At 38.1% G+C, this 24,057-nt stretch overlaps 2 protein-coding genes across 2 annotated transcripts in view; one reads left to right on the top strand and one right to left on the bottom strand.

Moving 5' to 3' along the window:
• ATAD1 (ATPase family AAA domain containing 1) overlaps positions 1–10,578 on the top strand; it is a 53,446-nt gene extending 42,868 nt beyond the window's left edge. The window contains exons 9-10 of the mRNA XM_082639236.1: positions 6,947–7,080; positions 8,870–10,578. Of these exons, the coding sequence (XP_082495362.1) occupies positions 6,947–7,080; positions 8,870–8,990 (255 nt within the window). The 3' untranslated portion in view covers positions 8,991–10,578. The remainder of the gene's footprint in view (positions 1–6,946; positions 7,081–8,869) is intronic.
• An 8,322-nt stretch (positions 10,579–18,900) lies between these two features.
• The window catches only part of PAPSS2 (3'-phosphoadenosine 5'-phosphosulfate synthase 2), an 86,119-nt gene continuing 80,962 nt past the window's right edge, over positions 18,901–24,057 (bottom strand). Inside the window, exons 10-12 of the mRNA XM_082610146.1 lie at positions 22,854–23,122; positions 21,596–21,825; positions 18,901–20,789 (exon numbers count right to left, since the gene is read on the bottom strand). Of these exons, the coding sequence (XP_082466272.1) occupies positions 20,648–20,789; positions 21,596–21,825; positions 22,854–23,122 (641 nt within the window). The 3' untranslated portion in view covers positions 18,901–20,647. The remainder of the gene's footprint in view (positions 20,790–21,595; positions 21,826–22,853; positions 23,123–24,057) is intronic.

Below are 24,057 nucleotides of genomic sequence, written 5' to 3'. Positions count from 1 at the left end.
GGCAAGTGGGGGCTACTCTTCGTTGCGGCGCATGGGTTTCTCTTTGCAGTGGCTTCTCTTGTTGCGGAGCATGGGCTCTAGGTGCGCGGGCTTCAGTAGTTGTGGCACGCAGGCTCAGTAGTGGCTCGCACGCTCTAGAGCACAGGGTCAATAGTTGAGCTGCACAGGCATGTGGGATCTTCCTGGACCAGGGATTGAACCCTGCATTGGCAGGTGCATTCTTAACCACTGCACCACCAGGGAAGTCCCCCAGTTTACTCTTACATCAGCAGTGTTAGAGTGCCTCTTGTCTTATAGCCTTGCCAACAGAATGTTATGAAACTTTGTGCCAACATGATAGGTAGAAAATGGTATCTCATTATAGTTTTCATTTACATTGAGGGATGAAATGAGCAGTATATGTTTAAGAGCCTCTAGAATTTGTGTGTGTGTGTGTGTGTGTGTGTGTGTGTGTGTGAAATACCTGTTCATATTCTCTGCCTATTTTTCTATTAGTATGTTTTTTTTCTTGTAGATTTGTAGGAACTCTAATGTATTAGGGAGATTTGCCCTTTGTTTATATGATTTGAAAATATTTTTTCCTAGTTTGTCTTGATTTTACTGGATTTTCCCCCCTTTATGGCTTCTAAGTTTGATCTAAATTAAAAGTCCTTTTCCACTACCATGTTTGTAAAGGAAGTTTCCATATTCTCCAGCTTTGCTACTTGTTTTTCCAAAACTCTGTAACCAAGTATATTTTAATAACATGGTATTCCTCACTATCATAAACTTCATATGTAAACTCAGTATTTCAACTTGCTATCTAAATTAAGAAACCAAATAGCTTCCCGTAGTGAGGCATACTTATATTTCAGTGGTTTTCATGCTTCCTTGAATCACCATCATCCCATGGCTAATTCTGCTTCATCCATACCCTATCTACTTCCTTACCTCCCATGTTTTCCCATCATTTCTCATCTGTAAATATTTTAGTTATAGCTCTAAAAGGAAGGATTCTTTTCTTTATTTAACCTAACCTCATTATCATTGTTATACTTAAGCAAAAATGACATAAATTTGTTACTATCATTGAATATCTAGTCTCTTCAAATTTCTAATTGTCTCCTAAACGTCTTTTTTTTTTAAACCATGTTTTTGTTTGACTCAGGATCCATATAAAGTTTGTAATTTTCAATTATTTCAGATTTTAAATCTTTTTTAATCTATAGACTATAGATTCTCCCTTCATGTCTCTCGTCCTTTCCCTCTTCCCCTTTCAATTTATTTGTTGAAAAAACCACGTTGGGTTTGTCCAAATTTTTCCATAGTCTGAATTTTGCTGATTATACAAGGAGCAGTAATTCCTCTAAAATTGGTAGTTGGATCAAGAGACTGGATGAGATTAAGTTCAGTTGGAGAGAGGACTACTTCTTGGGTAGAATTATAGTCTTTCATTAGGAGATACTTAACATCTGGATGTCCATTATGGTTTTATCGTTTACGTTTAAATCTTTGCTATAATTGGTATTTATCCAGATGTATGATGTGTGCTATGAATTGAATTTTGCTTTTGTTTTTCCAAATGGATACCCAGTTGTCCCAACACCATTTTTTGGAATAGTCCAACCTTTCCTCATTAGAGAAGCCACCTTTATCATATACTAAATTCTCGTGTGTATTGGCTATGTTTCTGGACTTTGAATTCATTCAGGTCATTGGTCTTTTCTGTGTTTATTCACCAGCACCACACTTTTTTTTTTTCTTCTTCTTTTTTTGGCTGCGTTGGGTCTTCGTTGCGGCGAGCGGGGGCTACTCTTCGTTGCGGTGTGCAGGCTTCTCTTTGCAGTGGCTTCTCATTGTGGATCACGGGCTCTAGGTGCTCAGGCTTCAGTAGTTGTGGCACGTGGACTCAGTAGTTGTGGCACGTGGACTCAGTAGTTGTGGCTCGTGGGCTCTAGAGCGCAGGCTCAGTAGTTGTGGCACACGGGCTTCGTTGCTCCGCGGCATGTGGGATCTTCCTGGACCAGGTCACAAACCCGTGTCCCCTGCATTGGCAGGTGGATTCTTAACCACTGTGCCACCAAGGAAGTCCCTACCACACTCTTAATTATTAAGGTCTTGTAAGTTTTAATATCAAGTAGGGCTAGACCCCTCTTGTTGTACCCCAGCCCACAGTTTCTTGGTATGCTATTTTTTCTGTATGAATTTTAAATTAATTTGTCTTATTCAAGAAAAAAAACAAACACTAGTGTTTTTGGTGGATCATAATTTAAGAGAATTAAGATATTTTTGATGTTGACGCTTTCTCTCCAGAAGCATTTATGTCTTTCTGGTTGTTCAAGTCTTATATCTTTCAGTGGTGTTCTGTTCATTCATTTCTTTACAATATATCAAAATAACATATATGCTATTTGCTAAAGTTTAAAGTGTCTAACAAATTACAGAGGTTAGATCATTGGTTACTAACCCTTTTGGGGATCATAGAGCCCTTTAATAAAGAGATAAAGCTATGTCGTCTTTCCTTTAAAAACTGTGTATATGGGCTTCCCTGGTGGCGCAACGGTTGAGAGTCCACCTGCTGATGCAGAGGACGCAGGTTCGTGCCCCGGTCCGGGAGGATCCCACATGCCGCGGAGCGGCTGGACCCGTGAGCCATGGCCGCTGAGCCTGCGCGTCCGGAGCCCGTGCTCCGCAATGGAAGAGGCCACACCAGTGAGAGGCCCGCGTAACGCCAAAAAAAAAAAAACCAAAAAAACCCCCCTGCATATATACTTGAAATGTTTTGTATAGTTTCGGGGAGATTCTTAAAACCTTTCATATATTCTGGGTAAGGAACTCCTATCCTCCATGAATGAGAAATCAACAAATTACATTTTGCCTTTTAACTGAATATTTGATTACTGCTTTCAAGAAGACATTGTGTAGTTGTAGTACTGTTTAGATAAAACAGGCTCCATTGGTCAACCTTTTATAAGGATAGGCATTGATGAACAGAGAAGAAAACAAAGGGGATTAAATGAGTTCACAAGATCTTTTGAATTAGAATGGCTATGATGTGGCTAGAAATTTAGCAGGCATTACAAGGTGGTTGTGAACAATTTTGCGGAGACTTCAGGTTAACTAATACAGTTATTTAAAAAATTTTTAATGAAGTGTGGCTGGAAGTTAACATTTTTGAACGCCATATATGTGGTCCAGTGTAAATATAGGTGATATAGGTCATTGATATATAGATGATGAATGTAAATTATGAGATGTAAGCTCTTTGTCTCGTATGATAGCCATACTTCACACAGGCCATTAAATTTTAGCATTTAAATTTAAGACACTACTCATTCTGCCAAATATAAACTTTGATTTTAGTGTTCTGCTTTTTTTAACAGTAGTATCTTTGGAAATTCTTTTAGAATTACATTTGTCATTGGTACAGGCAATTTTTAGCATTCTGTTTCTTACTAAAGTACAAAGAATTAGTGTCTAATCAGTTTTATAATGCAGAATATGAATGCTCTCTGGATAATTGCTGACATGGGAATGTCTCATTTCCTACTAGCTGGTATTTATATGCTGGAGGCATATTGTTACTTCAGTGGAATATGTAAGAAATTAATGTAATTTTGTTAAAAGATGCCTCAAATCAGTAGCACACACATTTATTTAATAAGATGAGCATTATCATGTGTATACATTCCTGAGCAGAATTAGAGTTTTTGATGCAAACAGATGGCTAGACTTTTATATTTTGAGTTTTTTCTTCTCTGAAGAAAGGAATAAAGCTTTTGAAATGATACTGTTTTCCAGTCTTTCACAATTCTTTATTGATAGATCCTTAACACAACCCACTCATTTAAAAAGATAGTATACTGGTTTGGGCTTAACGTTTTAAGTATGAAAGAATTAGAACTAATAACATTTATATCAAATACAAGTATTATGTCTGACACTGCAGTAAGGATAGTTTTTGTTCCCTATACAGACTAACCTGAATTTATATATTTTCTGTAACAGCGGGAATAGTTAACAAGCATGGGTTTAGGAGACAGACCTGAGGATCCCATTCTGGCTTGACCATTTCCTACTGTGTGACCTTGAGCAAATATTGTTAGCATCTCTGTGCCTCATTTTCTCACTTGGAAATCGGAGATAATGCCAACAATCTCATAGAGTCGGTTTGAGAATTTAAATTAAATAATATATGTAAAATGCTTTGATTATCATGCAGTGTACAGTCAATGGCAGATACAGTGAATAACCGCACACAAATAAGTGCTATTCTTTCAAGCTATTTTGGACGTTCATTAATTTATTCCTAATTTGTTCCCAGTACTCAAAACCTTTTTTTAACTTGGGAATTGCCTTCATACTTGCCTAATAAAAATAATTCTCATTACTTCATGGTTTATCTAGAGCCATTATCTTAAAATAAAAAGGGCTGCTTTTAGAGTGCTTGCTGTGTGCCAAGCATTGTGGTACGATACACATCGTTTTATTTAATCCTCAATTCATCTAAGCAGTACATATTAGTACTCTTTTACACGTCTCTGGATACTGAAATCCAGAGAAGTTATATAAGTTACCCAGGTTTACATAGCAAAGTAGTGATGGAGCCTTTCTCTTAACCATTATGGAATGCTATCTCTGTTTACTAATCTTTCTCCCCCAATGACTGGAATTTTCTATTTATTCTTTTCTTATACTTGTTTTGTTCATCTTTGTGACTTTATCACCCTGTCATGCACAAGATTTGTGAGTGGTTAGAACATAGTGTGGCCCAACAATGGAGAAGGCAAAGGATAGGGTGGAGGCGTTGATTTTTTGAGGGAGGAGGACTAATTTTTAACATCTCGGAGAATAATTTGGAAGGTCTTTTATTTTAGACATATACACAAATAACTTTAAATCTAGCACCTGGATTTAAAAGGTGATCTTAATATTTTGCTTCATGTCAACCCCTCCCCTGCTCCCTCCCCCCACACCATCATTGGTATCCTGTTGTAGAGAACTCTCAGCACTATCCTGACGTTCGTTGTGTGTATCAGTTCCATAAATGTGTGTGGATAGATACATAATACAGGTACAGGTGTAGGTTATTTTTTCTCTTTCACTGTTACAAACTATAGAGAAAGTGAGTTTCTGAGGCACACAAAAAAGTTTAAACTACAAAGAGAATAGAAAAATCTGACTGTAATCAGACTTAAGACTTCTTGAAGTATGACAAGATACAATGAACAAAGTGCAAGAACACTTCACAGGAAAAACATTTGCAACCCTATAACCAACAAAGGACTAATATCCAGATTATACAGAATTCCTGTAATCAGTTTGTCAGCTTTTATGTTTGTACATTAGATCACAGATTCTAACTATAACGAGCCCTAGGAACTTACCGTCTTATATCCCCAGTATTGTTGTTACAAATCTCCCAGTATTGTTGCGGGTTTGTCCATTTGTTATATTTTTCTGGTGAATTATTTTTTATCATTATGTAATGATTTCTGTTTGTGTTTGTGGTGATTACTGATAAATTTGCATTTGTTCTTTGTTATTTTAGTGCTTTCCATGTATTATGCTTTTTTTTTCCTCCCTGGACACCACCCACCCACCCCCTGCCCACACCTTCCCCTTTCCCCCTCCAGTTCCCCTACCTCCCCACCAGTCCTTCGTTCTTTAGTGTTGCTCTTGTGTTCTTCATTCCTTTTTCCCTCATCCTCTAGTCATTTGGAAGTTACACATTCTCTTTTAGTGCTACTTAGTTCTTTATCCCAAATTAAATGATTGTTATTACTGTTTTTATATATTAAAGCTTAGATTTATCTATATGTAGTTTACCCTTTTCCTTGCCTGTTCCACACCTACCTTCTGGGTGCAGTTTTCTTTTTATCAAAGAATATGTGATTTCTCTTTATTTAACCTCCACATTTAGGACTGAGAACACTCATGTGAGGTCACAGTTACAGAGTTAACAGTAGATCCCATGTTGTCTTACCTCCAAGTCTCTTGTCCTTGTGTAGAGTTACACTGGGGTCTTCCATAAAGACAAATGGGAATTTAGTAACAAATGAAGATGGCATTTCCAGTCAACTTGGGGAAAATAAATGTTAAGACAAACGGTTAGCTACATGGGGGAAAAAATACAGCTGGATCTTTACTGCATTGTGTTCAAACCCTGGCTCTGGCAGTGGTGTGACCTTGGGCAATTTATTTAACCTCTGCAGGTTTTAGTATTTTCTGAAAACGAAAATGAGAATACTTCCCTGTCAGAATTAAATGAGAATACTCCATGTAAAGTACTTAATACAGCAAATGATATATAAGAATCATTTAATACATGGTAGTTACTATAATCAATTTTTTTTTCTCATTTTCTCTTCTTAAGCTACATATCAGCTTTTAACTATCCCAAGTCTGTTATGTGCCCAGGAGGATCACTTAATTGGCTTGACTGTATAAGCTTAGGTTGGGGAGCAAAACCATAGGTGCTGAATTAGTGTTGAGGTAGTAGAATATCAAAGCAGTACAGTTAAAATGAGGGTTAGAATATTTTAGTAGAATATGATTTTTGTAATATCATAATATTAAAAAATCAGGTCTCAGGACTTAATTATCCAGACTATTTGCCAAGTATGTTGACTATATTATAAAAAAGTATCAAAGTGGGACCTTCCTAAGAGGCACCAAAGTCAATCCAGCAATATTCGAATGCCTATTCTTCCCCATCACTCTGTGATATATCTAGTAAGACTTATTTATGTTTTGGTCATAATGACAATTACTGAAAATTAGATTTCAAATTTTAAGCTTTTATGGTTAAAAAAAGAAAACTTCTAGAGACTGAAAATACTATCTATTGATTCTTCTCCCATGCTGTTTCAATATGCTTAACTTTCTTTAATTCTAAGAATGTTTGGATATATCTTTTGCAGTATATTTTACATTTTTTTAAAAGTATGTTTTATATTTGTTTAAGGTGGATAGGCATGTGGACCTGCTGGAAGTTGCCCAGGAAACTGATGGGTTTTCAGGAAGTGACCTCAAGGAGATGTGTCGAGATGCTGCCCTCCTTTGTGTCAGGGAATATGTTAATTCTACATCAGAAGAAAGGTATGTGTATTTAGAGTTGATCTCTTAATATTTGTCAAACCCTTTTAGAGCTTTTGGGATAGTTTCTTTTATTTTGCTTTATAATACCAATTCTGCTTATGGAATAAAAAGGTAAATTGGAATTTAAAATTCCCCTAACGTTATTTATTGCCTTTTTTCTGAAAGAGAATTCTGGAAATGAATTTGCAAGGGAGGGTGGTTTGGGGAAGCATCTGAAATGAAGAGAAGGAGCAAAAGCTGAATTTCTACTGGAAATCCATGAACTGGGTTACAGAAAGCTGACAAACTTAAGCTTACCCATCTCTACCAGGAAAACAGCTGCTCTGGTATCCCTGGATTGCTTTTGTATTTAAAATTTTTACATTATGGAAATGAGTGCCTTGTCTTCCAGAAATTTCACATTTATGGGGACGTTGCTGTGGACTAGACTTCAACTTGTTAATAATGTATTTACTTAAAAAGAAGTCATTTGTCACTACAGCAAACTTGAAACCAGTTTCAAAGTATCTTGAGCTTGAGAAACCAATCTTATACCAGCCGTATTAGTGAACTGGAATATGGAATAATGCAGCTCTGATGAACAAAAGTCCTGTGTTTCCCATAAGGCCACTTGCCCTGAACCAGTATAACCCTGCATTTCTAAGCCCCTGTTCAAAATATCAACCTTCTAACGTGACTCTTAGCAAACCAGTATACTTTGGGGGCTTGTGTCGAATGAGTTCTCTACCTCTTGCCCCATTGTTTCTCAGTCTCCCTTCTTCATCTCCTGAGGCTTTCATTCCAAGTGACCTGGATTTGCCTGTCTTATTCATGTGTTTAATTACATTGTATTGCCTAGCAAGCTTTGCCAAAAAAGGTTTCTCTTGGTATAGAAAGGTTTGCATGAAAGCTACCCTGTTAACTTGGAGCTGTGCCTGCACTGGTTCTGGACCTATCTTTAGTGTTCCCTTGAGCCCCTTCGTGGAGAGGGTCACTCCATTTATTTGTTGCCAGATTAATCCAGCTACTCTAGCACTAAAATTGGGAATACTTTTGACCTCTGTAGCCAAGAATCTGTCTTCTGAAGATTTTTATTCTTGTATATATTAAGAGGAGAAAAAAACCCTATGAATAAATTTTACTTAAATAAATTATTTTAATGAAAATTCTGTTTTTCTGCTGTCCTTAAAGCCCTGAAAATGTTATATTTCAATGCAAAAAGTCTGGGTAATGGACTTAGGTTATCATAACTTTTTCCCTGAATTATTTTTCCTAAGTGTTTATAAGTTACAAAGGAGACATATATTGGATCATATTTTTCTCCTTATTGAAGTGGGGAGGACTTAGAGTAGTTGGTTTTTATTAGTAGGAATGAATTTTATTTTCAGTTTATGAAAAGCTAAACACATGCATGAATATTATATACCTAAGACTGCTACTTTTTAGTTCCAGTTTTCATGGGAATAACTTTTGAATCCTTGATTAGAATTATAATCCCATTTAGATCAACTTTCACACCTTTATATTCTTAGTGTGAAGTATTTGATTTTAGTTACCAAGCTATAATGTTCATAGCCAGCCATTTTAGCTTCCTACCTCTTGCTGGTAAGTGCTTTTTAAAAATCTCTTAAGACATTTATATGCATAGATTAATTCCTTGGAAGAATTCATGTGAAGCTGTAAATTGTGGTTGTCTTTGGGGTCTTGGATGGGTAAGAGACTTCGTTTTTTAGTCTTGGTAAAATATTTTAGGGAGATGTATTCTAAAATTATTTGAATATTTGGTGGGTTTTTTTTTTTTGCATTTTAGCCATGATGAAGATGAAATTCGACCTGTGCAACAACAGGACCTGCATCGGGCAATTGAAAAGATGAAGAAATCAAAGGATGCAGCATTTCAGAATGTTTTAACTCACGTTTGTTTAGATTGAGAGTAAAGATAATTTGTACAGTCCAATGTGATCCAGTTTGGTGTGCCCTCTTACCATTAGTGGAAATAGAACAGAAGGAGTGTTCTTTAAACAGTGAGGGAGTTATATGTTCATGACACTGGTTTTATACTCTGAATTCTAAGTTATTGAGATATAGTTGTAATATAAATGGTATTACTACTTGTGGAAAATCATGAGGAGGAACAATTTAATTAGCCTGAGTGTGGGTGCTTGTGTTTGACCTCTTTAGCCATATGTTGCAGCCTTATAGTATCTAAGCTGGTCTTAAAGTAACAAATGATTTACTGAGTCATTAGTGAGAATTGAGGACGTGGCTAAGTGCTGGTTTCTAGATATGTGAGTGTGTGTGTGTGTGTGTGTGCGCGCGCGTGCGTGTGTGTGTGCGTGCGTGTGTGTGTATATTAAATGTATATATTCACACATTTTATATTGACGTTCTGTAAATAGGTTTGAATACAGAAACTTTTTTTTACTCCAACTACTGAATCAAAAAGTACCAAATAGCATATCACAAAACTAAGGTTAATGGTTGTGTCTAAAAGGTACAGTGATTCAGCCATTTCTAGTTGTCACTTGTTTCAGTTGTTGTTTGTGTTTTTTTGTGTTTCTGAGGTGAGTGTTTCTCTGCAGTTGAATAGTTGGAGTTGCCGCATCAGAGACTTAGATGTGGCTCAGTTATGGTTGTCAGGGTAGTCAGATAAAAGACTTGCTCAGTGATCAGCACTGAGTGGTTGTCAGCCACTTGGGTGATCAGAACTGACTTCATCTCCTTCTGCAAGCACACTGAGTAGAGACATTTTTTTAATTGATACATGTGAAGGTGGACTGAAAGCCTTTCAAAAGAATGGCTTTGAAAAACCTCAGTGCCATTCAGTACATGTATGTGACTTTCCTTTCTTCATTTAATGTAACAGTTCTGTTGTAACCATGGTTTATTAGTATTATTTTAAAATTATATGCTCTTTAATTATGGTCACATATAATTTGGTCATCAAAAATGAAGTGATAGTTTAAAACAACTAGCTGTTACTAAATGTGCTAAAAATACCCATTTTGTAATTAAAATTTTTTTTCTTAGCATATTATAAATTATGTCCTACTTAGTACAGATATGCACAGCAGAATCCCCATATTGTATCTGTAGTCATTTGATGCTCTGTGCACAAAATATGACACTTTTTTTGTCCAAAATTTCATTAACTAGAATTCTGTTATAGGCACTTAAACATACAGCATGAGGAAAATGGCACAATATGATCTTGAGGTGCCTTCTGAATTTTTGTTTTTATTATATTTCTTTAAAAATTCTCAATCTTAATTCATGAGCCACTGCATTAATTTCTTTGATATTAAGTCTCTCACTAGAACCCATTGGATAGTTTGTTCTTCATTTGTTCTTTGAATGGTGGGTGGGGTAGAGGTTCAAGTTTTGAAAAATTGTGAAGATGATTGAAAAATTTAATGCAAAACATAAGATACCAAAAATAAAATATTTCATCTCCATTTTTAATAACTATATTATACTGTTATTTTATAAATATGTAATAAAGAGGTCCCTCTTAATTGAGTTTTCTCTACTTACTCCTTTGTCTTTTTCAGTTATGTAAAATTTTCTGGGGTTGTTTTCATTTATAAAACTTGCCCTTGGACTGTTTTCATCTTACTGTGTAAGTTTTATAGCATACATTATAGTATATAACCATTATTTTGTTTTAGTATGAATTTCAGCAGTCATTTAATTTTAATCTGATGGCATACTGATCAAAAATAGGAGTGACATATCTCTCTTCATGTCCTTTTTATCTTCTTTTAAATCTAGAATATCCAATAGTAGTAGTTAAATTTATCATAGTTTGAATCATCAAATGAAGTTATAGAAATACACTAAAGGCAACAACACATGACTCATCTAGGCATCTTAATATCTTAAAGTGATTGAGGAAACTTTATGATTTTAAGGAACATTTAGTGTTATATAATATATCCTTTGCTGTAGACATGTTTGATGTAAGCTTTTGGCATGCATTGGATTCTAGGTTCTAAGATATTTCATTTTGGCTGACAGTTAAAAGTACTGGATCTAGAGTTAGACTGCCTGAGTTTAAATCCAGGCTCCCTATTAATTAACTGTATACTTGGACTAGACACGTAACTTAATGAGACTCAGTTCCTCATTTATAAAATGGAGTGACAGTGGCACTCATCTTATAGGGTGTGTAATAAGATGATGTATGTAAGGCACGTAGCATAGTGCCTTCCATAGTACTGTTCAGATGTTTGCTATCACATTATTTTATTGCTTTTACACACTGATGTACACATCTGTTTGACCAGGCTCAATTTTTAAGCATTCTCCATGCTTAAACTATTTCCATGATCCCTAGATCTCTACTCTAGGGATTGAGATGAAATGATCACCTGTGATGTTTCTCTAAAAGCCTCATTGTTGGAAGACATCTGGTAAGTCTGATGTGTTTCAAACTATTCCTTGGCCTTTTTAAAATAGAGTTTAGAAACTCAATATTTGAATCAATTCAGTATCTTCTTTCCAATTTATCTCCTTTCTCATTCAACCCTACCCTGCACCTGCAGGGTGATGCAGAACTCACCATGTTATCAATAGCTGGATTGGAGTAATCCAAATATTCTATATGACCACAATAATCTAATATTACTTAGTAGCTATAACTTGAAGGTTTGGAGTCGAGGATGTCTCAAACTTTGAGTGTGCCTGAATAAAAATGGTAGGAATTTCGTTGGTAGGAATTTTTCTTTTTTAAACTAGAATTGTTTTATTTGTGGACAAATGTTACAGCTTCTTCTGGATAAAGGAAATGAATTCGATGATGTATATTTTATAATTCTCTCTTTAGCTTCTCTTAAGGTCAATGTCAGAATATTGAATAGAATTCTGATACGCTAAGCATACATCCTGCATGACTAAAATCCCAGCACCAACTGGAAGCCTCAAATAAAGCTATAGAATCATTCCATTTAGAGCTGACAGAATATTTAGAGAGCCTTCATTACTGAAATTGTTATAAATTTAGTTATCAAAGATAGAGTTCCCTAATCGTCTCAGAAGTTACAGCTCTCTCTCTCTCTCTCTTTAATTGAAGTATAGTTGATTTGCAATGTTGTGTTAGTTTCAGGTGTACAGCAAAGTGACTCAGATATAGATATATGTGTGTGTGTATATATAAGTATATAAATCTTTTTTATATATTTATGTATTTTATATATATATAAAATCTTTTTCAGATTCTTTTCTATTATAGGTTATTATAAGATTTTTGAATATAGTTCCCTATGCTATACAGTAGGTTTTTTTTTCTTAACATCTTTATTGGAGTATAATTGCTTTACAGTGGTGTATTAGTTTCTGCTTTATAACAAAGTAAATCAGGTATACATATACATATATCCCCATATCTCCTCCCTCTTGCGTCTCCCTCCCACCCTCCCTATCCCACCCCTCTAGGTGGTCACAAAGCACCGAGCTGATCTCCCTGTGCTACACGGCTGCTTCCCATTAGCTATCTATTTTACATTTGGTAGTGTATATATGTCCATGTACTCTCTCACTTCGTCCTAGCTTACCCTTCCCCCTCCCTGTGTCCTCAAGTCCTTTCTCTACATCTGTGTTTTTATTCCTGTCCTGCCCCTAGGTTCTTCATAACCTTTAAAAAAAATTTTTTTTTAGATTCCATATATATGTGTTAGCATACGGTATTTATTTTTCTCTTTCTGACTTACTTCACTCTGTATGACAGACTCTAGGTCCATCCACCTCACTACAGGTAACTCAATTTCGTTTCTTTTTATGGCTGCGTAATATTCCACTACAGTAGGTTCTTGTTGTTTATCTATTTTATATATACTGTGTATATGTTAATCTCAAACTCCTGATTTATCCCTCCCCCCACCCTTTCCCCTTTGTAAGTTTGTTTTCTCTGTGCGTCTGTTTCTGTTTCGTAAATAAGTTCAATTGTTTCATTTGTTTTTTTAGATTCTACATAGAAGTGATATATTGTCTTTCTCTGTCTGACTTCACTTAATATGACAATCTCTCAGTCCATCCATGTTGTCAAAAGTTACAGCTCTATGTACATGTATAGGTGAAAAGTCTGTCCATGTTCATGAAATTGTATTGAGGAAAAGATGTAAGGGTATACACATTGTTTTACTGTGCTTCACAAATAGTGCTTTTGTTTTTTTAAAACAAATTGAAGGTTTGTGGCAACCCTGCATTGTCAGATGATGGTTAGCATTTTTAGCAATGAAGTATTTTTTAAGGTATGTACATTGGTTTTTTTAGACATAATGCTGTTATATACTCAATAGACTACAGTACAGTGTAAACATAACTTTTATGTGTACTAGGAAACCAAAACATTTGTGTGACTTGCCCTACTGAGAGATTTGCTTTATTGCAGTGGTCTGGAACCAAACCCACAATATCTCCAAGGTACGCCTGCATAGCACAGGTGCCAAAAGCAAATGAGATCAAACCTAAAAAAAACCATTTATCATGTGAGTAAAAATAAAACCTCCTTCGTGAACACTGGCGTGGATTTTACACTGTTAATACTAACGCCGCATAAGGGTCTCATTACCGAAACACTGAACTGGGAGTATATTTTTGTGATTGTCTAATATTTACTGTTATAAATCTGCTTGAGAACAATTTAGATAAAAGCTTGTTTCCTTTGAGATACAGTTTCTGTGAATGTTAGTGCTGCTGTGGAATGCATCAAGGACACAGGTTTGTGAATCATGACAGCTCAGTTTTAAAACTAGAGTCAAACATTGAAATAATTACCGACATGCAAGATTTGGAGCTGAGAATAGAACACAGTGGAGTATGTATGCCTCACTGTCCTGAAGATACATAGCTTCCAGAAATTCTAAGAACGACCAAGATACTCAAACAGGGGATGGTAATATATCATCCAGTAAACAAAGTCCTTTGCAGACATGTCTGAGGGAGATGAGCATTGTCTACCGGGCCACAGTCATAGCCTTGTGAAGAGTACCAGTTAGGGTTCCATTGCAGGCAGTCAACTCTAGCTGACCTAAGCAATAAAGGATTTATTTGAAGGATATGAGGAGCTCTTAAGATTAGAGGGAAGCTGAAGAACTGGACTTAGGTTAGGTAGGAACTCTGAAAGCTCCAGAAGTTTTTTTAACAGGAATTGCTTAAGAATCTTGCTTTTATTCCTCTACTGGATTAAATGAACTCCAGATGTTTATCTTTAAATTGCCCCATTCAGGATTCAAAATCCTGGAAGTGTGCAAAGCCAGGTCAAAAATCACCTCCTGGCAGTTCTGGAGCTTTGAGAGAATGACCCTTCAGGAACTCCTTTGGCTTAAATGGTTTGAGAGCAAAAGTACACTTGACCCTTGAATGACACAGGTTTGAACTGCATTGGTCCACTTATCCTCAGACTTTTTTCAGTAGTAAATACCACAGTACTACACAGTCTGCGGTTGGTTGAATCTGCAGGTTCAGAACCACAGATACAAGGAACTGTGGATATGGAGGACCGACTGTAAGTTATTTGGGGAGTTTTGACTGTGAAGAGAGTTGGCACCCCTAACCCTTCCATGTTCAAGGGCCAAGTGTATCTGGATTTACTGGTCAACTGCAAAAGGAGAGTGGGGTTTCATCCAAAGAAAATTGAGTATTGTGGAGAATGTGGCTAGACAAGAAAGTGGTAAATGACCAGCTGGTCACACGAGGCCAGCACTGCCAAGGGCAGTATTATGACTCCGGTGGGCATGCTGGACATATGAGCAATATACATTATAGTTTGTGTGGACAGGCCTTTAGGGACTGTTTGGTCCAGTCCCATAAGCTTTACCACTTGATGATGGATTGCTACTTGGCACGCCCAACTCTGCAGCCAGGTGATCACTTTTTAACTTGTAATTTATGTTGTTCCAGATAGTAGGTGTAAAACAGAACAGTGGAGACTGAAGTATAACATAGGTTTTTGTTTTATTTCCAGGAAGTACAAGCCCATTCCTCTGATAGGCAAGTTAGCGTGAAGGGCTGATCATTGCCATTTCTCTTAGAGTCTAGTTAGGCTGAGTCTGGGCTGTAGCTTTAACAAGATTGAGTAGACCAGGTTTAGCCCAACCCCTACCCTCTTAGGCAGTTGCCTTTTGATCTTGGCAGTATTTGAGCTGGGAGGGGTTTGGGTGCGGGTTCAGATGTTTGCGGTTCTTCTCTATATTCAGTTCTGACAGGGTTCTGGAATCCAGTCACCATGAGAATGCACAAGACTTTGAGCCCCTCTTCTGCCATTTTCTCTGAAAAATCCAGGGAAGAGGGCTTGTCTAGCCTAGCAGTTTGTTTTTAAAAGTGTTTCCAGATTTCAATCACTATTGTCTGAGTGTTGGCTGAATTCTCCACATGCCTGCAAAGTCTCTCCATCCAAGGCAGGCCTGCTCTTGCACACACTGTATCCATTCTCAGGAGTCTACCCTGGTATAAAAAAAAGTACCAAGGCTCTCTGCTCATTTCGGAAGGGCTTATTTCTGCCTGGAAGTCAGTTAATGAAGAAGTCCTTGCGTCCACTGTTCTTTGCTAGTCTCCTGGAAAAGTATTATTTTTATTTTGTCTGGCCTTTTCTTGTTACTATATGGAAGTGAAAGTCTTTTGCATCCTTCTGCATTCTAGCAGAAGAAATTGTGCAGGGATTTATTATAAGTCATGTAAAGTTCATTTTCAGCTTTATAAGTTTCAGTCCCAGTTGTGGAACTCCATGTTAGAGAGTGCGCTAGAGAGTGCATGCACAGTGTATCCTTGGGCAAAATCTCTTTACTTTCGTGGGCATCTGTTCCCTTATCTGTAAATAGAAATCATAATGTGTACCTTCTGTTATTGTTTTAAGAAACATATGAAAATGCCTTGGAAACTAGCAAGTGAATATGTCTGCAGGTCATCACGTCCTTAGAGTCGTCATCTCACATTTTTGGGCTTCCATTTCCTTATCTGTGCAATAATGGAAATGCTGAAATAGACGTGCTTTAAGTTCCCATCCCAGTTTTCACTAAACAGCACACTGATCCAACAGTGGCCGTGTTGATAGACATTTTGGGGCCTTAGCAATACTGACCTGATCATCAGGACTTCTAAACCAGGTAACTCTCTTAGCTACTGATGGGTGTCAGCCTTGGTAAATGGACTTGTTTTTGTTTCTTTTAAATTGGAGTCTTCAAGAATGGAGCCTTTTTTCTTTTTTCTTTCTTTTTTTTTTTTTTGGCTGCATTGGGTCTTCGTTGCTGTGCACAGGCTTTCTCTAGTTGCGGCAAGTGGAGGCTACTATTCGTTGTGGTGCGCGGCCTTCTCATTGTGGTGGCTTCTCTTGTTGAGGAGTACGGGCTCTAGGCACATGGGCTTCAGTGGTTGCAGCACAGGGGCTCAGTAGTTGCAGAGCATGGGATTCAGTAGTTGTGGCATGTGGGCTCAATAGTTGCATCACATGGGCTCTAGAGCGCAGGCTCAGTAGTTGTGGTGCACGGGCTTAGTTGCTCCGTGGCATGTGGGATCTTCCCAGACCAGGGACTGAACCCATGTCCCCTGCATTGGCAGGCGGATTCTTAACCACTGTGCCCCCAGGGAAGTCCCTGGACTTGTTTTAATAGGCATAAGTTATGAAACATGCCATTAGGTAAAGTCATAGACACTTCCAGGTACTTAGTGTTTTTGTTTATTAAATGTGTTTCTTTGGCTCTTTTGAAGCTGTAAGCTTTTTCGTTGGTTGTTTACTTTGAATGTCCAAAGATCTGCTACTTTATATAATTTTTTTTGTAATTTGAAGATAGGATTGGGGTACAACCTCTTTAGTGGTTGATGGAATTAATTTCTTCCATAAATGTAGGTTCTTCTTGGTGAATACAGTTATAGACGCCAGTCTTTTAACTAGTTTAAAAGACCAGATCAATATTGGAGTTGTTTGCATGGAAGTAGGCCATTATTTTTTAAACCTGTGCTGAGCTGAACTTTATCTTTGAACTATTTATGGAAAACAGTCTTATGCAATAAATATAATCAAGATTTTTCTTTACCCATAAGTGTGTTTAATACATTACAGTATGTAAGAGCTTTCACAAACATTTTAGTAAAATAGGTGCAGACCAGGTTTGAGTTTCTGAAACAAGCCCAACCCTATTTAAGAACTTTTCCAAAATAAAGTATGTATTATTGCTGCCAACAATTACAAATACGTTATGACATTTAAAAAGCTGTGCCCCTCTGTTTGTCGCTTATGTATTTGAAGGTAATAAAACTGTATTACTTTTTAAAACATTCTATAATTTAGATTTCTTACTGATTGAGACTGGTCTTTCCTGCAGTTAATCCAAATGAGGAAATCTATGGAAAAGCTAATGGCTTGGCGGGTAGGGGAGGTTACTTCCGTTACTAAAGATAAGCCATTGAAGAACTACAAGACTTACCTATGAAAGGCTTGTTTCTCAGTTTGTCAAGAGTTCTTTGCGTCATCACTCTTTCCTAGCCCCGTAAAAAAGTATTTTATTTTGTCTAGGTTTTTATCAGACTAAAATGTCCAAGCTCATCATTGATCCATTTATTTTTTAGTAATAATTTCAATAAAATTACAATATAAGCAAAAAAAATAGGCACCTTTGGAGTATTATATTAGTGAATTGCTTGTATACATCACTTTAATCATTTGGTGAATATGTATGATGAGTGGCCCAATAATAGCTAATATTGACCAAAGAATTAATGCTAGGGAGAAGAAAAAATTAGTGGTTATTCTTTAAATATCTATATAGTTAATTCTTGATCATTTGTGCATTATTGGTAGTGGGATATACGTAAATAATAGAAACCTGTATCATTCAAAATCTCAAAGGCAAAAGCTGCACTGTGTTCTATCAAACCTTTACACATTGTTGACTGCTCTGGTGCTCATCTAATTTCCTGATTACTTAACCTATCAGGAAAGTATATTCAAGATCCATGCTAGACCTAAAAGTCAGGTTAATAGGAGGAAGATGAGGAAAAAAGAAAGATGAACTTGCTGTTCTCAAATCACTAAGATTTGTTTCTTCTTGCAGGGAAGATGGATTGGAAAGGAATCTTGTGGCCTGATATAAATGCTGATAGATTTGTACGCGTTATCTGAATGAATGATTTACATATACCCTTCGCACTGCCCTGTGCGGTATGGCATACTCCCTCAGCACCACTTGTATCTTTATGTACTGACACATTCCCTGCTCTGCTTTGTCCAGGTGCCAGCAAGTAAGGATCTGGGGAGAAAGAGGAAGTGGTAACAAGTGGCACCTTTGAGCTGGCTATCACACCAGTTTTGTTTGGAGTGAGGACAGGAACAAAAATTTGCATGAAGCCTTCAGGACAGAAGAGAGGGAGAGGCCAGGGACTGAAGGAGGGAAAAAGCCCCAAAGCTGCAGGCCTGTCTGAAGGCCACTGAAAGTGTGGGTGGAAACAGGTATCCTTTCTGCCTACACCAGTAGCAACTGCTGAGGTGAGTGGAGGTGTGGGAGTTGTGGAAGAAGCACAACTACTTCTAACCCTGCTGGTGAAACTCTGTGGAGGCACTTTGAAAAAAAGGGAACAATAAGTTAGGACAAATTTTAAAATTCTGTCAGATCCCAATGCACTGAAATCCTGGGGTGAGGTCCCTGAGGAACTGTAGTGCTTGGCTGAAACCACGTGTCATTCACATGGAGAGCACAGTTTAAAAGATGACAGGAACAAGGGTAAACAGCCTCTTAATGATGGTCTGAAAGAGAGCTGCTGTTTCTCTCCATATACAAAGTCACAAGGGCTTCAACCAACAGATGTCAATGCACACTTGATACGAGATGCAGAAAAGACTCAGCCTTCATTTTGAGAAATTTATTAAAATAAGAACAAGCATCAGTTGTACATAGAAATAATCATTTGCACTAAGTGGTACTCAAGCAGAAGAGCAGTTTTAAATATATTTTAAAAATCACAAAATAACATTGGTTAAGGTACCTACATCTTGTCTCATGTTTTCAATAAATATGCTTTTTTTAAAAAAGGCAGTAGTGAGGACCTCTGATTAAATGAATATAGGCACTGTGCTATTAAAGATAGTCATACTTTGCTGTGGCCACTGTGATTTATTCTCAAAAGAACTTTCATTAGCTTGGTTTAGCATTTAAAAAAACAAAACAGTATGAAAAAAAAATGTTTTCTCTTTCCAGTCTTAAGTCTCTTCCAGAGAGACCTGTGTACAAAAGGTACTATTTCTTCATATATTCCTTAGTAAAAAGGAATTATACAGAAGGTTCAAGATTGCCTCCCAGAAAGTAAAGCCATCAGAGGTTGAATGTTTCAGAACAGCATGAGTCTTTGGGAAAGTATTTTTTTCAACTGCAGTAAAATCAGCTGGGTATAGGAAACTCCGGACCTTACAGCATCCAAGAAGTGCCCTCTGTTCAAGGAGTTTTGTTAAGCAGTTGAGGGAAACCAGGTCCAGCTCCTGTGTTGTACAGAGTAGACAAAGCACCAGCCTGGGAGTCAGTCAAGTGGCCTGGGTGCTCAGTGCCACCAGTACTTCCAAAATGCCAATTTGGCACTTTTGTTACAGTGCTCATTAGTTCATGAAGCCTGTGCTTGTGCATCGTCTTAGTTTGGTCACCTGTAAGATGAAAAGGTTGGAGCTTCCTGCATTTTTGTCCGGTTCCAGCAGCTCGCTAGTCTGATGGTCTGAATTGTTTTTGGTCACAGCTGATGCCACTGCAGGTAATAGGCGCAGCCTCTCCATAGACACAATGACCACAGCAAAGAGGAGAAAAATTAACTCTCCACAACATTGCCAGATTGTTTGAGGCCTGGGTGCAAATCTTTTCATCAAAGCCCTGTACGCTATTTAATTAAAAGACACCGTTTAACTGGAGTTACGTTATTCACAGAAAAATATTAAGATTTCTCTTCTTATTAGATAATATAACTTCCATGGCAGAACTAGGTTGCATAGATCTCTGAGATTAACTTCACATTTTCACACATTTGGTTTCTCCAGTCAGGTCATAGTTCAGCACCTAAGATACTGGGCAGTAAGGCTGGATACAGGCACGAGGGAAATACTAGCAAGAATCTTGACATGAGCCACTCCTCATTTGGGGTGAGATTTTCTTTCTTTCTTTTTTTTTTTTTTTTTTTGTCAGCTGTATAGAAGGGGCTGCCCATCTCATTTCCTTTACTACTGGTATATGACATGGGAGAATGCAGGTTGGCAAGACTTAAGCTGGGAGACATGCTTTACTTTTTGGCAAGTAAACTAGACACATGGTCAAAGCTTTATGAAATCTGGGACCTACTGCTCAGATATGGTAGAAAATACAACTAATTTCATTCTGAAATGATAATATTGCTTTTACCTGCTAAGGTTTGGTCTTCAGTTTTACTTTATATACACACACACACACACACGTGTGTGTGTGTGTATATATATATATGTTGACTTTATAGAGAACATTTTTACCTCATTATAAAACATTAAAGTCAATCATTGAGAAGCAGTTGGATACAAAGCATCTAATCACAAAAATAGAAAAAGAAATCACAGAGCACTTCAGAAAGAAACTCTGGTGCTGAAGGGCATTTAGTTGTTCTTCTCCAGGGACCTGTAATAATCTGTCAGGACTTTCCATGCTTTGGGGGCCATGAAGCCATCTGGGGGATTCTCTCCTTCCCGGGCCAGCTTCCTCATACGAGTTCCTGAGATGAAGTCAAACTCATTGTGCCTGTCACAGGGTAGCAACAAAGAACTCAGCATAGGTAAGTAACATCTACCTTAAAGATCCCAGAAGTAGGATGGGTTCTGAGACCACATTTTTTCTTTCTGTAAAATGCTGCATCTTCTAAAATAAGCAATTCACTAAATCTTCAGTAAAGGAACAGGCAGAAGAAAGGGAAATCATGGCAGCTACCCATTCAGTACTGTGTACCTACTCACTTCATGGGAAGCGTCTTCTATTAGTTCCGCCTACTTGCGTGAGCTCTGAGCATGGTGCGTGCTCTATAAATGCTCATTGAAAGCTTTTTCTGTGTTTACTTCCTTTCACATAATGTGCCAGGCACTCACTGCATGCTCAAGGAATGTATGTTAAAAAAGAAATATTTATGGACCATCTACTATATGCAAGGGGCTGTGCTACAACTTTAGGGGGCATGAAATGTGCAAGACCAGGTCTTAGCTTTCAAGGGACTCTCATTCCGATTAGGAGCATGTGGAGACGCACTGGGGAGCTCTCCAAAATTTTGCCTCATCATTCCAGCTGTACAGATGTTGATTTAAAGAATTTTCCTCTGGGGCTTCCCTGGTGGCGCAGTGGTTGAGAGTCCGCCTGCCGATACAGGGGACGCGGGTTTGTGCCCTGGTTCGGGAAGATCCCACATGCCGCGGAGCGGCTGGGCCCGTGAGCCATGGCCACTGAGCCTGCACATCCGGAGCCTGTGCTCCGCAATGGGAGAGGCCACAACAGTGAGAGGCCTGCATACCGCAAAAAAAAAAAAAAAAAAAAAAAAGAATTTTCCTCTGAAAACCTACCTTGCTGGATCATAGAAGTCCATGGCTTTTTTGGCTTTGTTGTAGGCAGCCACTCGGAATGGAATGATTTCCACAGAGGTGAGGCCAGGGGCCATGGTCAAGACCTTGGCCCCATGAGTAGGTTCATACAGGTCTTTCTTGGTCTCAGGGTGGGGCATTCCTGCAGGGTCCCGGCCCACAATGTAGAAATTGGCCCCTGCAACCATCCGGGACCTGCAGTGCCATTGGACCTAGGAAACATCATATAAAGGACATGCTGGTCATCACTGGCCAATCCTGTGGGGTCCCTGTTTATGGAGACACCCCTTTATTCTGCTTTAAAAGTAATTCAGCGATGTGGGTCAACTAATAATTGCAAGGAGGTCAGTGAGGTGTCCAAGACTCCTGCTCTTGTCATCTTTTTGGTTATATTGGGTAGGATATAGGAGCTTTAAAGATACAAATCCTCCCTCTTAGACCATGAATTTATATTTCCTAATCTCTCCAGACTAACAGACCAGTAACACTCAGATCTTACTGTTCCACAGAACTACGTGGATTTTACTTTCCAGTTCCTCCCTATTCAAAATAAATCACAGTTTAAGGGAAATTACAAACTCCAATATCTCTTACCATCTGACTGCCAGTCATGAGCAAATTAACCTTCATATGCAGACATTGATTCCATTTCGACACAGCATTGGGATTTCAAAATAAGTTGCCCTCTTTAGAGCTCAGATAGAAATATAAAGGATGGGGAAGAGAACCAGGGGCCTGGAACTTTGATCTGGTTGAAGAGAATTAATTCATTAAACTCAGTTTGGAGCATTCCAAAGGGTTGAGACCTTTTCAATTCATCATAGTTCCTATAAACTTGTTGAAATCCACACTTGATGAAAGGGAGACATTAAGGTTTTAAAGATATCTTCTCCCTTCTAATATAGCTCACCGAGCATGGTGAATCACTTAAGAGTAACTGGAACTGCTGAAATACTGGGCTAGATACATCTTGCCCTTTAACCCAGGTAAGCTGTATTAAACACCTCGTTCACATACCAACTTCCACAGTCTCAAAGGCAGTGTATGACAGGTTTGATTTGGTGTTTCTAGCATTTTCACAAATACTATATGGAAACATAATTAAGTTTGATAAAGTAAAGAGGCCAGAAGATTTTACAATCTGCTCGTGAAGAAGAATCCCAGAAACTCACTGGCTCTTCTAAGTAAAATTAGATGCTGTACTCCTGAGTCCCATAGCCCAGCCCAGGGAGCTGCTTACCTCTGTGGGGCCAGCATACAACATGGGAGATGGGAAGATGGCCATGATGGTGGATTTGGGATCTAGAACCTCCTCCTCGAGCACAGCTGTGTGCTGCTTCATCCGCCAGTCCAGGGGCACATCGTCATCCTTGGTCCAGCCCCCCAGGGGGTGCAGCAGGAGGACCGGGTGCTTATAGCCTCTCTCCAGGAGCCGGCGGCGGGTGTCCTGCATCAGCAGAGCATGGCCGTTGTGGACAGGATTGCGCAACTGGAATGCGAACACTGCGTCTGGGAAAGGAAAGCAGAAACCAAGGTCAAAGACATGCACTGTTCGCAAGAACAGAAAGAAAAAGATGCAGCTGTGTTTATTGTTCAGTGAACTTGTTACATCCACTTGCTTTTAAGGACCAGCTGGAGAATCCACCTGGATCTTTAGGGGTGTTACTCCAAAGGTACCAACCAGTGCCAGACTGCTTAGACAGGAATAGGACACAAAGGTTGGAAGCCCTAAAGGGAGAGCCTGACTCAGAAATGAACACATTTGTTGCCAGGACCTTTCCTACAAACCAAGGCTTAGGCAGGGGCCAGTATTAATCAGTCCTCTTGCACCCTGCTCCAGCCTCATTTCCCTGGGAAGTGAATATTGATAAGGAACGTTTTCTGGGGTCTGTGCAAAAGTTTAACAATTTAAAGATATAAAAATATTTCTCTTTCACTTTAGGGAAATCTTCAAAACTACTCCAATTAGTGATGAACTCCTGAGAGCCTTAATTTTTCTTTCTGGTTATGAAATAAATTAATATATATCCATCATAGAAAACTTAGAAAATACAGAAAAGCCCAAAATAGAATTTAAAAATCATCCATCATCCTATCATTACTTTTTCTCTCTCTTTTTCAAAATATGTAAAGTGAAAATCTTCCCTTCCCCTTGGTCCCGCTTTACCCGTAGAGGTAGCCGCTGCCATCTGCAGTTTGGTGCGCATGCTGCCAGAGATTTCTGCTACACACAGAAGTAGGTTTGAGCTTTTAAAGCAATTATTCCATTTTATTTTGTTTTCCGAAATTATTCTATACATACCGTTCTGCAGTTTGCTTTTTTTACTTAATAGATATATTTTGGGTATCTTTCTGGGTCAGTGCATATTTTTAACTACTGCATAATATTGCAGTAGTTCAACTTTATAAGGTGTTTCCATATCAACAGACATATCAATAGAAGA

This window comes from Mesoplodon mirus (genome assembly GCF_964341445.2).
Source record: "Mesoplodon mirus genome assembly, chromosome: 2".
In the NCBI taxonomy this organism is placed as follows: domain Eukaryota; kingdom Metazoa; phylum Chordata; class Mammalia; order Artiodactyla; family Ziphiidae; genus Mesoplodon; species Mesoplodon mirus.
The sequence above is the reverse complement of the archived record's forward strand: the minus strand, read 5'-3'. Positions and strand labels throughout refer to the sequence as shown.